The sequence below is a fragment of the Schistocerca cancellata genome, chromosome 2, assembly GCF_023864275.1.
Source record: "Schistocerca cancellata isolate TAMUIC-IGC-003103 chromosome 2, iqSchCanc2.1, whole genome shotgun sequence".
In the NCBI taxonomy this organism is placed as follows: domain Eukaryota; kingdom Metazoa; phylum Arthropoda; class Insecta; order Orthoptera; family Acrididae; genus Schistocerca; species Schistocerca cancellata.
In genome coordinates, this window is record NC_064627.1 from 812,909,830 (window position 1) to 812,926,650 (window position 16,821).

Consider the following 16,821-nt stretch of genomic DNA (forward strand, 5'->3'; position numbering starts at 1 on the left):
CCTGGGTTCAAAGCTCTTTCATGACATTTATTTTTATTTATTTATTTATTTTCACAAAATTATGAACTGTCCATCCAGGCATTGAAATGTTTGTTCTCTTTCTGTAGTCTTGGCAATTGTCATACTATACACTGGTTATAGACTATGAGTCATGGCAAGAATACATTACCATCACAAGTAAATGTGATGAACACTGAGAGGAGGCGAGGTAGCACATAGATGTCTCACAGTAATGAAAAATTCAGGAGTCAAAAAGTACAAAATGGAACACAATTTCAAAAACCTTAAAAACATGATTTGACAGACCACAGGGAAGACTTTAATTGTGAAACTGTTGCATTCATTTGTTGCAGCTTATGTGACAAACTATTGTGTTTTTATTGTTTCCTTGGGAGTGGTCACATTCACATTCATACGAACACCTTAATCAGGCAAGTAGGAATCTCTCACTCACTCACCAGGCGTTCAAGTTAAGTGCATCAACAAGAGATTCCTATCACATAACATACATACTGTCACTAATGCCATGTTTGGCATAGCAGACGTGTTTTCAGGTGGAGGATTCCGTTGACTTGTCATCAAATGTTTGTGGTTCCCATTCGAAATCCACTTCTTTTCAGCTGCTAATAGAGCAGTTGTGCAGAATAAGCTTTCATTGTAGACACCTTCCATACACCTCACTGTTGCAAATGGATGTTACACCATGACACAGACATAAATTTGAATACAGCAAATAGTGAAAAAAAAGAGAAAATGCTATATGTTGTACTTGGGCCGTTTTTTTTTTGTGTGTGTGTGGGGGGGGGATACCCAGATTGTATATTGAAATGAGGCTTGTGGTGGAAATTTAGTGGAAAGTAATTGAAACCACAATTAAATTGGTTGTGCCTGAAGAGAAGGCCATCTTCATTCTCAGGATCCCTGCAATGCCAACAAAGTCACTTTTTCCATTAAAGTGTGATCAATTTGAAGATTGTCAACTATCCATAAACTTGATTTGAAGTTTGGTGTTTCAACAATGCTACTGCAGAATGAGTCAGGGGCGTCTATTTGGAGAGTTAGTAGTGTTTCCTCACTTGGACAGTTTGCTTCAGGCTATAAAGTGGGAACGACAAACACATGTACTGTCAAGACAATTAATTTTAAAGGCAATAAAATAAACAGAGAGGAATTATATGCGATTATCTCCTTGTAATGTTTTGTGGGTAAACATTAAACACTGAAATTTACTTTTCAACTGGTACAATGCAATAGCAACCAACTACATACATAATGGTTCCATGTGTTAGTCAGTAGTTCAAAGGTGATGGCTAGAGGGCTGTTTTATGGAACATTTGCTACAATATTCATCTCTTAGCTGAATTATAATTATGATCCTTGATGATACGTAGGTCTTCACAGATTTAAAAGCAGTGGCACATATTACCTGTGTTAGGAGCTTGAATAGCAAAGTCTTAACTTGACTGCCTGCTGAAAACAACATGTTGTGAATGGCAGGTTCAAGTGAGATGCTGGCCCCTTGTGCCATCTGACAAAATTTGATATTTTGTGGACTGGAGCTACCAGAAGCTGGCCATATTTCCTTCAGTAAATTCAAATTTTAGAACCCTATAACAATTGCTCATGGTAAACAAATCTGCCACAGTTGTAAAATACTTTCATTGGCCAAAGTCGTGCACAAAAGAAATCGCAGTACACTACCATGGTTTTGGGATCGTAGCCTCCATCATCAAATGTGAAGTAAAAAAACAGTTGTAACCTACTCCATTAAACATTAAGAAATTTTTAAAAATTAAAGATTTACATTTAAAAACAGAAAAATAAGATAAAATGATTATAAAATAGCCTGCCTAGCAGTAGTAGGACGTCACATACATGCCCAAACAACTAGCAGGCATACATCTACTATAGGTGAACCATCAAATAACATCCCAAATTTTGGCTGCAAAGAACCTCAACTTTCATTTGCTGCCTGTGAAAATGCCTCTTACACCAAACTTGCCACTGGGAATGTATGCAGTCTATGAAAATACCGTAGTCGTCCTAGGACATTAGGTAGAAGTCACAAGCTAGCCCACTGATACAGCGCGCCCATGTGACCCATGCGGCTATAGCAAGCAGACTGAGCAGTAACACTGTGGAATGTTTTCGTGGTAATCACCGTGAAAGGGATGCATAACACAGCGCCTTTACCATGATTATGACCCACAGCATTACTGCTCAGTCTGCTTGCTGTAGCCACACAGGTCACACAGCATTTGGTTAGTGTTGGCCATGAAAGAAGGCATTTTCTTGTGGCTCACTGTATCAGATTGTAAGCCTATTTGCTCTTTCTGCAGTGCAAGGTCATTGCTTAGTTCAACTTTGGGCTAGCTCATGACTCCCATCTCTAGTCCTATGGTGGCTTTACTTTTATAGACAACATGCATTCCCAGTGGCAACTTTGGGACAAGAGCCATTTTCGCAGGCTGTGACAAGAAGTTATGTTTCTTTGTAGCCACAATTTGGGATGTTATTTGATGATCCGTCTATGGTAGATGTTTTCCTACTAGTTGTTTGGGCAGGAACATAATGTCGAACTACTTCTAAGTAGGTGATTTTTTTAAAAAATAATTTTATCTGATTTTGAGTTTCTAAATGTTAATATTTAATTTTTTTTTTATTTATTAATTGTTTAATGGACTAAATTTACAACTGTTGTTTTACTTCTGATTTCAGGTACACCTGATGATGGGGCTAAGACCCCGAAACCGTGGTAATGTATTGTGACTTCTATTGTGCAAGACTTTGGTTAATAAAAGTATTCTACAACTGTGACATATTTGTTTACCATGAACATGTTGCAGAACAGTTGTGGCCCACATAGATATTAATGTGCTAAATGTAGTTTTGATGTGTTAAAGCAGTCATTCTTCTAGCCTTTAGGTAGTGTTGAGTAGTTGTACCAGTGAATATTTTAAATGTGAATGTGATCAGTAACAACGCTATTTGTTTTTCAAAGGTCAGCCAGATGAGAAATATTCCTGTGGCTCTTGTACATTTCCTTAATCACCCTAAAGTAAGATTGGCTGGACTCAACATTAAGAGGTATAGTATTAAAATTTGTTATGAGCTCTTTAGACTGAAATATGTGATTAAATTCCTTTATATTTTCCAGTAAATATAAAATCTTTATAAGGCCAACAGAAACTCCCTTTTTTTCTGGGGAGTTCTGTATAAAGCTGCAGAATCTAGAGCCATCTATCATTCTTGTGTGATGTGTAATATACGTCTCACAATAATTGTATATTGTATACAGTCAACTAGGAAAATTATACACTAAAGACCAAAACATTACTCCCATCTGCTTAATAGCTTATTTGTCTGTTTTTGGAATGAAGAGAGGACGTGGAGACTACCATCGACCTAGTGTAGCAAAAACGTGCTTCACCCGAAGAGCCAACATGTTTCCATTAACCAATGGTCAAATCCAGATGGTCCCATGCCCACTGCAATTGTAATTGATGATGTTGTTGGGTCGGCATGTGAACGCATAGGGGTGTCTGCTGCAGAGCTCCGTGTTCAGCAATGTATGGTGAACAGTGTGCTCTGAAACGCCTGTGTGTGCATCAGCATTGTGCTCTTTTGGCAGAGATGCCAGAGACCATGATCTATCCTACTTTACAGAGCAGACAAGCCTCCAGACCACATGTTCTGTTAAGAGTGGTGGACATTAAACCATAGTTTCAGTGTCCTCCTACCTCTTTCCGTAGAGGATCACAACAGTAGCAAGTGATATCATTCACAGGCTCTGCATAATAATAATCTGCCATTTGTCAAAGGCACTTATCTCGATGGATTTCCCCATTTGCACCCCATATTTTCGCTAGGATGATCCCCCATCCAAGTCCGCTCCACTTACATACTTTTGTTATTGCATCACATGCCTGGAATGCCACCATGTGGTATCCAACATTGCAGTGGGCATTGGTCATAATATTTTGGCTCATCAGTGTATAGTACTGTAAAGCATGCTTTGATTACCTGTTTTGTTAAATTGGTGGCCCAGTGTAAATTCAGAGCCAGCTAATCATCCAGAACACAACTCTGATTGGTCTCTGTTTGACTGATTATGATTTATTTTGTATGCGTTTATGTGGAGGAATCTTTGATAACTTATGATGTTTCCAGAGCAATTCACACTCATGTTGGTGAGGCCAAGTTGACTGTTACATCCAGCCAATACTACAAATGAGCATGTTATAAATCAGAGTTCACCTAAATTCTGATCACAGATTATAACAGCCAAGGACGTAGCCCAAGGGGGGGGGGGGGGAGTTGCTGGGGTTCAGACGCCCCCTTCCCCCTCCTAATCACCTAAATTAATTACACAAGACCTAGTTGTTGTGTGATGAAATTGAAAGATATATGAGGCAGTCAAAAAGTTTCCATTTGATGGTGTTACTGCAGAGTAAATGAAATAAGCAAGACTCTGATATGTGTATATAAGCACTGGCTTGTAGACAGAAGGTCAGTCTGGCATTTGGGGCTTTCCAAAGTGCATGCGGTAAATGCGGAAACGTGAACTGTGACGACGTTACTGCCAAATGCATCCAAACACGACCAACATGCTGTTATTCTTTTATTGACTGCTGAAGGACAGATACTGGTAGACAACCATTGGAGAATGAAGAATATGTGTGGGGCAGCATGTCTGTCAGAAAGCACCATTGTGGAATGGTGTGACAGGGGGTGCTGCTGCTTCATGACAATGCACATCCCCATATTGCAAAATATAAGGAAGAAGTTACACCAACTTGAGTGGGAGACACTTGAGTACCCGTGCTATAGTTCTGATATCTCCTAATGCCATTGTCACACTTTCGATCCCTTAAAAAAAGGCCTTGAAGGGTTGACAATGCCTTTCGGACGAGAATGTGCAGCAGGCTGTTACAGACTTCTTGACATAGCAGAACACAGTGTTTTACCAAACAGGTATCTTAAACGTGGTGCTTTGGTGGGATGATTGTCCCAGCGCCCACGACAAGTTTGCCTAAGTGGCATACTGATTCTGGACTACACAGCCATTGAATCGAAACTTCTTGATCGTCCCTTTTGTTCTGATTTTCGCACTATCGATAGGCAACATGGCTATTGATAGATTTTAATTATCGATATATTGATAGCTTTATCGGCTTGTACCTATCCCTACTTTAGCCAAGACCAACTGTTTTACCTTGTTGGCCTTATTTGACTTCGGTTTTTGTTTTGTTAATCATTTCAGTTCTTAGTTGCATTGTAACATAATGTAAGTGCCGCCATTTATTATTTTTGTGCAGTTAGCTGTTCTCATAGCTTATAATTACAGAAAGAAGAAAACTGATTTTGATTTGTCCATTAGTGTTATGATAAATATATGCACTGCTATATTAGCCTAATAACCTATCTTTAGTAGTTTAATGTTAGCAGTGGAGTTGTTATTTGTGGACTCGTAGAACTTGAAGTGTTGAAATATTTAAGTATTCCACAAGGCAGCAGAGTGGCAAACATCATTGCTAGTAACATTAAGCAAAAATCAGTGCATAAAAGTACAACAGGATTTGACTGCGTTGTCCACAGATTGTGCTGATCAACAAAAATATCACGCAAGTGCTGAGGTTTCATTTCTTTAAAAAATTTGCTCATAATTCCATCACTATTAGCCCAAATTTGGTCATCCAGGTGGTACTAAAGTATGGTTCCGATTCGGAATGATGGAGACTGGTTTGCAAAGAACAGAAGAGGTATTTGATGACAATACATTCTTTATCTTGTTTGTTTGTAAAAGATTTTTTCAGTGGGCTGCTTGAATTCATACGAGCTAATTGCGCCGTGTTGGCCCACTCTTAGCCGTGATGATAGCTTCCACTCTCTCAGGCACACGTTCAGTCAGGTGCTGGGAGGTTTCTTGGGGAATGGCAGCCCATTCTTCATGGAATGCTGCACTGAGGAGAGGTATCAATGTTGGTCGGTGAGGCCTGGCACGAAGTAGGCATTCCAAAACATCCCAAAGGTGTTCTGTAGGATTCAGGTCAGGACTCTGTGCAGGCCAGGCCATTGCAGGGATGCTATTGCCGCGTAACCACTCTGCCACAGGCCTTGCATTATGAACAGGTGCTTGATTGTGTTGAAAGAGAGCAATCGTCATCCCTGAATTGCTCTTCAACAGTGGGAAGCAAGAAGCTGCTTAAAACATCAATGAAGGGCTGCGCTGTGATAGTGCCATGAAAAAACAACAAGGGGTGCAAGCGCCCTCCATGAAAAACATGACCACACCAAAACACCACAGCCTCTGAATTTTACTGTTGGCACTACACACACTGGCAGATGACGTTCACTGGGCATTCGCCATACCCATACCCTGCCATCATATTGTTACATTGTGTAGCATGATTTGTCACTCCACACAACATTTTTCCACTGTTCAGTCGTTCAATGTTTACACTCCTTACACCATGCGAGGCATCGTTTGGCATTTACCAGCATGATGTGTGGCTTGTGAGCAGCTGCTCGACCATGAAATCCAAGTTTTCTCACCTCCCGCCTAACTGTCATAGTACTTGCAGTGGATCCTGATGCAGTTTGGAATTCCTGTTGATGATCTGGATAGATGTCTGCCTATTACACGTTATGACCCTCTTCAACTGTCTGTGGTCTCTGTCAGTCAACAGACGAGGTCGGGCTGTACACTTTCGTGCTGTACGTGTCCCTTCAAGTTTCCACTTCACTATCAAATCAGAAACAGTGGGCCTAGGGATGTTTAGGAGTGCGGAAATCTCGCATACAGACATATGACACAAGTGACACCCAATCACCTGACCAAGTTTGAAGTCCATGAGTTCCGCAGAGCACCCAATTCTGCTCTCTCACGATGTCTAAGGACTACTGAGGTCACTGATATGGAGCACCTGGCAGCAGGTGGCAGCACAATGCACCTAATATGAAAAACTTATGTTTTTGGGGATGTCCGGATACTTTTGATCACATAGTGAATTGAGGAAGATGAGATGCTTTGATGTGCTGAAGAAATTCTGACTTTGTTTCAGACAAGTCATAAGTTTGAATATGGGACTGTAGGAAGAAGATAATCATTGTCAAAAAAGTTATGAGCCCATTTCACTTTATATGTTATTCACATTATTCAACCCAACATTAAGATTCTTCTGCTCTGTGGTAGTCAACCTTATATCAGAAGACTGAGCTGTGTTTTGTTAGCAATGAAGTAATACATTATATTCAAATTTTAATTCATTTATCAGTAGAGTGAAGTTATCATATTGTCAAACAAATATTTTGCTTTACTTTACCCATAGTTGTCAGTGTTTGTCCTGTGACTGTATTACTTTAGTAAAATAAGGAAAAACCACCTTCAGTCACATTTGTGATTTTGTTTCAATGCATGATGCATTTCGAGCCCTGGGGACTCACCTTCAATGTGCTTTCACAGTCCGCATCGTTGGTTTTTTTTCCCCCTCTCTCTCAGATTTAAGTTAATTCTGGTCCTGGTAAGTTTACAATAGTATGTTACAAAGTGGCACACTGTGAATATAAGTTTACAAAACTAAGACAAATCGAAAAATACCGTACTGTTTCCAGTAGTGGGTAGATGTTTTAAAGCACAGTATGGGTAAACATACGTATACATAACAACATACATATACATAAGAGTATAAATGCAAAGAAACATGTTTACTTACACTGTGCTTCAAAACCATCTATCCAGTACTGGAAACATAAAGTTATCTTTCGATTTGTCTTAGTTTTGTGAACTTATATTCACAGTGTGCCACTTTGTAATATACTATTGTAATCTTACCAGGACCAGAATTAACCTTAGACGCTCAATGACACTGGAGACTGGAGGTCTGTCCAGACAACTAACATAAAGATAGCTAACTGGAAGTTTGAAAGAACTCGGTTGGCAAATAATCAGACAAAGACAAGACTTGAATAACTACGACCTTTAGTCGCTCATCTGAACAAGAATTGTATAATGATTTGAATAAAAGTACACTACTCCTGATTGCAAAATCCCATGGACTATGTGACCAAGCATGAGTGTGACCAGATCTAGAGCAAATACTAAAAGTCCAAGCCCAAGGCCTGACCTATGCAGACGTCCCTCCTGGACCTCTGCCTGTACTGAAATCTCTCGCAAGCTACACTGCCCCACCTTTTATCTGTGCAACAGGCTGCGTTGTCCCTTCCACATTGGCACTTCTAGCCACCACACTTTGGGGCCTTATATGTAACTGTATATGGTCCCCACAACCACGTTGCTGTGCCTTGCAGCTTCTTCACATGAGCTCATCTGATAGTGACATGAGTCCAAGTTACATTGCCAGCCAACAACCAAGCCATCGCCCTTCCTGTGATGTCACCTTTGTACTCCGAGTAATTTGTAGAAAAGCTTATTCTTTCTGGCTTCTGTTTGTTGCATTTTCTAAGCACCTGAAAATAAGCCCCCAGGACTCGAAATGCATCATGGATTGAAATAAAATCACAACTGTGACTGAAGGCAATTGTTCTTTATTTTTTGACAAAAATATTTAATTGAATAGGTATTATATGTTTTACTTTTTTAGGTAGAGATTCTCCTGCTTAAATTTATAGACAAAATACTATTTGCGTGAATGTTTCCCAAAAGCAAATTATGTACATAAAATTAATAAATAAATGTGTTTTGAGAATAGAATGAAGTAATACGAGCCTTTCTAAGGTCTTCTTTAAGAAATCAGACCCTCCCCCGTCCCCCCCTTTAACAAAATCCTGGCTATTTGCTTGTAACAGCTGGTGAAATTACTAGTTGAATGATGGCAATCACTGGTCAGTTCTGTGTATATTAAGCAAGTACACAAACTGATTGTGCAAATTTCTTACAGTAAATTAATTACATGAGCAAAATTTTAAAACTGAAAATGGATGGATAGGAGCAACAGGCAGTGATGATACAAACATTATGTGATTATTATAAATAATTTTTATTGAAAGATCCCAATATAGCATTGGTCATTAGGAAAAGTTGTTACTGTTCAAATTTTATCAGTGACTCACACAAGTTTCAGTGTATAAATTATGTAAAGTAAGGTATCTCGGACCAAGTATTTAAATATCTTGATCATATTGAGCACCTCAGCAGACACCAATGTTAATGTTAAATGTAAACCACCTCAGCTGTATTATTACACAAGTATTGCAGTATTATTGGTTTCATTCATAGAACCTTAGCACAATTTGACAGCCTGAAGATGTTCTATGAATGAAACCATTCATAACATGTAATAATACTGCTGAGGTGGTTTTCATTAATCAGTAACAAATATTTAAATTTTGATTGTGTAACATCATTCTTTCTGTTACAAAACTACAGCTGCTTTGTAGGAACTCTGTTGTTTTGTTAATCTTTTCCAGTTTTTGAGATTATAAGTTTGTTTGCTCTTTGTCATATGCTTAATGAAAAAAATGCAACAGTTAATGTTTCTTGTTAAATTGTATATTGTCACTTTGCCTGTACTGAAGTCAGATTCAGACTTTGGTTGAGTGTTAATTAATCCAAACACCATTCTAGCTTTTACATTATCAATCATTGCAGTATTTTCCCTGTACAGGATAATGTTGTTTGGCTTGAGTATAGGTGTAACAGTACGTATTGTCCAATTTTTAATATAGTTATCCTGGCATTATCTTTCATTGAATATTTGCAATAAGACTCTTACGACTTACCAAGATAGACAACTAATTCTTGATTACTATATTTGTCAACATCAGATGTATTGGAATTTAAATGCATTGCTTTCTGTTTTATCTGTTCTTTGAAAAGCAAGAGGAGAATATTTGTATTGTCTCTATTATTGTATTATAGTAATAAGTATGGATTATGTGGAATAGTTGTTGGCACTCTTTCATTTTCAAATGTTTCCAACCGTGACAGGTCTGTCTTTATAGGCCTCCATTGCTGCAGCAAAAAGCATTGATTTTCTCTTTATATATGTCATACTAAGCAGTGAGCTGTAAGCTATACAGTATCTCTCCTTTTTCTTTTTCAAAACCATCTTAATGTCGTTTTATGACTTCAGCATTGGAGGGCAAGGGACATACATACTGTTGAGGGCAAGGGACATACATACTGCTATCTAAATTAATATAATTTGTACTTTATGGGCCGTCTGACTACCACTGAATGAATCACAATTTTTGTGCCATACGCGTTTCTGCAAGGTATCTTTAGTGGCCTGGAATATGTACATATTTTTGCTATATAGTTTACATTTTGGTCAGTGTACCTATAGGTTATAAACAGTTCTGGTGGTTGTTTTTTGCTATTATGTAGTAATATTTTTGAACTGTTCTTATAGGTTGCGTGGACAAGTTATTACATATTACTTTCCTGTTCCATTTTTAGTGTTGTTCCTCTTCTTGTAAATGCCAATTTGCATTTCTATTATCCAACTTACTTCACCATTCACAAATTCTATTGATTGCTCAGAATAACTCTTGGTTTCTACTAAATGTCAGATGGGACTAACTCTGAAAAAGTCGTAGCTACCATATAATTGTAGAGTATCAACAAAACTAGTGAATGCAGCTGATTCGCCCCCTCTCGTGTTAACCACCACAGAATACTGACCCACTGCTGCTGCTTCTGCAAAACAAATTGCTGAGTCATCGTAATCCCCTGCTCATATACTGTCCCATCTTCCTGGCTTTTGAAGTAAAACATCTGCATCAGAATAGATTTTACAATTGCAACACGAATTACTTAAATAACCTTTGCATGAGTAATTCATGTGCACTTTCAGGAGAATAAATGTTATAAATGATGGATTCTACATCAATTGGTGCATGAGATTGTCTGTTTAATGTTGTTCATTATTTTACAAATTGATTGTATTAAAGAATTGTGTGTTAAATCATTTAGTGTCTATTTGTGTATAATGCCATTCTTGTAAGAAGTGGTCTCCTCTTTCTACTTGAGCATTCAGACTAGTAATGTCTCTCAACATTCTCTTGTAATTTCCATATATAATGTCAGTATTACCATTTATCACTTTTCTTATGTAAATGTGTTTTGATAGTGTTTTATGATGCAATTATGATTCTAATGTGATGCACAGCAGGTTGTCAGTATGTTTGTTACTGCTAATTGATTACAAACTAATTTATCTTGTAATTAAAATACTTTTAAAAGATCTCACCATACCTTTGCTTTAATTGTTACCATCCCAATTCAATTTTTATATCTGTGACACTCTCTGCCCTTCTGTGTGATAATAAAAAACAGGCTGCCCTTTTGGAACTTCTTTGATATGCCCTGTCAGTGCTATATGATAAGGATCTCATACCATGCAGCAGTACTCCAGAAGAGAACGGACATATGTAGTGTAGGCAGTATCTTGCGCATTCCTGTTGCATCTTCTAATTATTCTGCTAATAAAACAGTTTTTGGTTTGCCTGTCCCACAACATTTTCTGTGTCTTGGTTCCAGTTTAAGATGTGTGTAGTTGTAGTCCGTAGGTATTTTGTTGAATCTACAACCATTAAATTTGTGTTGTTTATTATGCAATTGAAATTTAACAGAACTTTATTTTCTACTCATGTGGAGCAGCTCACACTTTTTATTGTTAAAGACCCAATGCAACTTTTTGTTCTATGCAGGTAACTTATGTGTATCATTTTGCAATTAATTTTGATCTTGCGATGACTTTACTAGATGGTAAAAAACAACATCATGTACAATGTAACAGCACTGCTCAGACACTCTCCTACCCCCCAGGGGGTTCACAACTCTTTTGTGGACACGTGCGTAGCGAGCACGGGACCCCGAGCTAATGTGGCCCTCCTTCCTTTCCGGGCTGCATACCTTCCCTTTCCTCATCCTTCCCCCTCCCCCATCTTCGCCCCCCCCTCACCTCTGGCTCTTTCCTTCCCTTTCTCCCCCTCTGGGAGTAAGGTTTGTGCCTACGTCCGGAGACGGACGCTCTTAACTGTTACAAATTCCTTGCTTTCTATACTTGCAAGTCTTCGTCCTTCCTCTGTCCTTCTCTTTTCCTTCCCGCTTCTCTCTGCACTTTTCTCCGCTGCGGCGTTTAAGACCCCACTTCTTTCCTTTCCCTTTCTCTTTTTTCCTCCCTGTGCGTGTCTGAAGGTCGACCCACGCACTTCCATGCGTAGCCGGTGACGGGGTAACGCGTAATTCCCCGCCCCGGGTAGACAGGTAGGACACGTACGTACCCCCTGGTAACGGCCAGGCCCAGGGAGGGGTGATTACCTGAGCTGATACCTTCCGAAAGTGCCGATTGGTCCCTCCGTCCGTTTGTCGGGAGGTGTGACCTGAGGTGTGAACAATCACCTAAGGCGGGAGTGCCCTCAGTGAGGGCCCCCACAAGGGAGGAGCGCGCCATCGGAGCGCTGGTAATCATGGGGAATTCTTCCGCAATGGTTTCCTCACCTTCCACTATGTCTGCTCACAAACGTAAGTTCACTGAGTCTCAGCCACAGACAGTTCTTCCATCGTTGCCACAGTTCCTTGTTGTTTCTCGGTCTGACGAAGGTCACGACTTCTCCACGGTCAACCCTTTCATTATTCAGAAAGATGTCGACGCAATTGCAGGTCCTGTAAAGTCTTGTTCCAGATTACGGAATGGCACCCTGTTGTTAGAAACAGTCAGTGCCCTCCAGGCACAAAAATTGCTGCGTACTTCTCTGCTCCACACCTTCCCTGTCCGGGTGGAACCGCACCGTACCTTAAATTCCTCGCGTGGAGTCGTTTATACACGCTCCCTCGATGGATTGTCTGACGAAGAAATTCAGCACTACCTGTCTGACCAGGGCGTAATGGCTGTTCATAGAGTTATGAAAAGGGTTGACACGAACATCATTCCAACCCGCACTGTCTTCTTGACATTTGACAAAGTTCAACTCCCATCGGAAATCAAAGCAGGCTATGAGATAATTTCCGTTCGCCCTTATGTCCCAAACCCTACGCGTTGCTATCGGTGTCAGCGGTTCAATCACACCAGCCAGTCCTGTTCCAATCCGGCCAAATGTGTTACGTGTGGCAAGGATGCCCATGAGGGTGCTTGTCCACCTCCGTCCCCTCGCTGCATCAACTGTATGGGTGACCATGCTGCTTCCTCTCGAGATTGCCCCGTTTTTAAGGACGAAAAGCTCATCCAGGAAATAAGAGTGAAGGAAAAGGTGTCCACCTTTGCTGCTCGAAAATTATTCGCCAGTCGCCAGCCCACCGTGCCTCAGACAGGAAAATACAGCACTGTCCTTGCTTCTCCTCGGCCAACAAAGGAGGCGGCCACGCAGACTTGCGACCTCACCTTTAGTGCCACGGTCGTCAGATCGGCCAGCGCAAAGATCGCCCGTTCAACCTCACCACTTTCGCCTGCCCACTCTATGGCTCACCCTTCGTCGGGTTCTGCTAAATCTCGAGCCCAAAAGTCAGACACCAAGCCTTCCAAAAAAGAGCATACTCGTGAAGAGTTTTTACGTACCGCAACTTCCCAACCATCGGTTCCTCCTTCATCTAAACATCATACTTCTAAGAAGGCTACAAAGAAACCCAGTTCCTCTCCTTCTCCGCCAAGACGTGTCCCATCTACAGCACCACCTGGCGGAAATCGCCCTCGGCCGTCTTCTGTGTCGCCGAGGCGCACTGCTGGTGGCCGGTCAACCGACCGGTCGCTGGTGGCAGGAGCTGCTCCTGACCAACCTATGGATCAGGATCTTCTGCCTTCGGCTGACTGCCATTCAATGCTGTCGGTCGCTAGCTCCGAGCAGTCTTTGAGTTGACAGCAACTTTGGTCACATTCCTCCATTTTCTGTTCACCCCATGTCCATTATCCACTGGAATATCCGCGGCATTCGAGCCAATAGGGATGAATTGTCGATCCTCTTACGATCCTACTCGCCGGTCATCTTCTGTCTTCAGGAAACAAAGCTGCGTCCCCATGACCGCTTTGTTCTCCCTCATTTTCAGTCCATCCGATATGATCTCCCCTCTGTTGAAGGCTCTCCAGCCCATGGAGGACTCATGATTCTTCTCCATGATACTCTCCATTATCACCCAATCCCCTTAAACACTTCCTTCCAAGCTGTCGCCGTCCGTCTTTCCCTTTCCGGATACACATTCTCTCTTTGTACTGTATACATTCCATCGTCCACACCATTGGCACGAGCTGATCTCCTTCATCTTCTCGGTCAGCTTCCACCCCCCTATTTGCTGGTTGGGGACTTCAATGCCCACCACCCGCTTTGGGGATCTCCACATCCTTGTCCCCGTGGCTCCATATTGCTAGACGTCTTCCACCAAGCGGATCTAGTTTGCCTCAACACTGGGGTCCCCACATTTTTGTCTGCCTCCACGACAAATTTACCTCATTTGGACCTTGCGGTCGGTACTGTTCCGCTGGCTCGGCGCTTCGAATGGTTCGCCCTTGATGATACACACTCAAGTGACCACTTTCCATGTGTCCTCAGACTGCAGCCTCAACTGCCATATATGCGCCCGCGACACTGGAAGTTTGCCCAAGCCGATTGGACATTTTTTTCGTCTCTAGCGACATTCGATGACCGTCGCTTTCCCAGCGTCAACGATGAGGTCACACATATTACCGACGTTATTCTTACAGCTGCGGAACGTTCAATACCACGCACCTCCGAATTGCCCCGGCGCCCCCCAGTTCCTTGGTGGAACGAGGCATGCCGTGACGCACTACGTGAGCGGCGACGTGCTCTTCGCATTTTCCGTCATCATCCTACTTTGGCCAACTGTATCCGCTATAAGCAGCTCCGTGCGCGATGCCGTCGCGTCATCCGCGATAGCAAGAAGGCAAGCTGGAAATTCTTTATTAGCTCATTTAACACCTTCACTCCCTCCTCGGAAGTTTGGAGTCGGCTTCGACGGTTCTCAGGCGCGCCTAGTTTCTCCCCGGTCTCTGGGCTCACTGTTGCGCATGATACATTAATGGACCCCGTCGCAATTTCTAACTCATTGGGTCAGCACTTTGCTGAGATTTCGAGCTCTTCCAATTACCCGCCAGCGTTTCTCCTGAAGAAACATGCAGCGGAAGTGCGACCTCTTGCTTTCTCCTCTCAAAATCGCGAAAGCTATAATACTGTTTTCTCCATGCGGGAACTCCAACATGCACTCTCTTCTTCTCGCTCCTCCGCCCCAGGACCGGATGGTATCCACGTCCAAATGTTGCTGCATTTATCAACCCATAGTCTGCATTACCTCCTTCGCCTTTATAATCGAATTTGGACCGACAGTACTTTTCCCAGACGATGGCGGGAAGCTATCGTCATTCCCGTTCCGAAACCTGGAAAGGACAAACATCTCCCCTCTAGCTATCGCCCCATTTCTCTCACGAGTAGTGTCTGTAAGGTTTTGGAGCGTATGGTGAATTACCGTCTAGCGTGGTGGCTGGAGTCCCGCAGTCTTTTAACACCTGCCCAATGCGGATTCCGAAAACATCGTTCTGCCGTTGACCATCTTGTTGCTCTCTCCACTTATATCATGAATAATTTTCTCCGGAAACGCCAAACAGTAGCAATATTTTTTGATCTGGAGAGAGCATACGATACCTGTTGGAGGACAGGTATCCTCCGCACACTGTTCTCTTGGGGCTTTCGAGGTCGGCTGCCCCTTCTTCTTTGCGAATTTATGGCAGAGCGCACATTTAGGGTGCGGGTGAACACTACTCTCTCCCGTACTTTCTCCCAAGAAAACGGGGTACCCCAGGGCTCCGTGCTGAGTGTTGTACTGTTTGCCATTGCCATCAATCCAATTATGGATCGTCTCCTTCCTGATGTCTCGGGCTCCCCTCTTTGTGGACGATTTTGCGATCTACTACAGCACTCAACGGACCAGCCTTCTTGAACGACGTCTTCAAGGATGTCTCGATCGCCTCCACTCTTGGAGCATCGAAACCGGCTTCCGTTTTTCTCCCAGTAAGACCGTTTGTGTTACTTTTTGGCGACGTAAGGAGTTTCTTCCACCCTCCTTACATCTAGGACCTGTCAACCTTCCGTTTTCGGACGTCGCTAAATTCTTGGGTCTTATGTTTGACAGAAAACTATGCTGGTCCTCCCACATTTCGTATCTTTCGGCTCGCTGTCTGCGATCCCTCAACACCCTCCGTGTCCTGAATGGTACCTCCTGGGGAGCGGACCGAGTGGTCCTTCTCCGCCTTTATCGCGCCTTAGTGCGCTCGAAATTGGACTATGGAAGCATAGTCTACTCCTCTGCTCGGCCGTCTATTCTTCGGCGTCTCGACTCTATCCACCACCGTGGATTACGTTTAGTGTCTGGAGCTTTTTACACCAGCCCTGTGGAAAGCCTTTATGCTGAGACTGCTGAACCTCCGCTGTCCAATCGGCGAGCAGTCCTTCTGAGCCGTTATGCCAGCCATCTGTCTTCCATGCCTGCTAATCCAGCCCATGACATATTTTTCGACGCCTCCTTTGATGTAGGGTATGCAGGCCGCCCCTCCTCCCTACTACCACCGGGAGTCTGCTTCCGTCCACTGCTCCATTCTCTTTCCTTCCGCTTTCCTACAACCTTCTTGACAACTTGGGGTACAGCACCGCCTTGGCTCCGTCCCCGGATCTGCCTGCTCCGTGACCTTTGTCGATTTCCCAAGGATGGTACCCCTTCACTTGTTTATCGTCGGGCATTTGCTGCTCTATGTGCACAAATGACGGAAGCCACATTTATTTACACCGATGGCTCGAAAACATTGTTAGGTGTAGGGAGTGCCTATGTTGTTGGCGACACCCCAAATCACTTTCGGC

General features: G+C 42.4%; 1 protein-coding gene across 1 annotated transcript in view; it reads left to right on the top strand.

The window, feature by feature from the left end:
• The window catches only part of LOC126162697 (Werner Syndrome-like exonuclease), a 54,053-nt gene that overhangs the window by 15,253 nt on the left and 21,979 nt on the right, over positions 1-16,821 (top strand). The window contains exon 4 of the mRNA XM_049919350.1: positions 3,002-3,087. Coding sequence (XP_049775307.1) covers positions 3,002-3,087 — 86 coding nt within the window. The remainder of the gene's footprint in view (positions 1-3,001; positions 3,088-16,821) is intronic.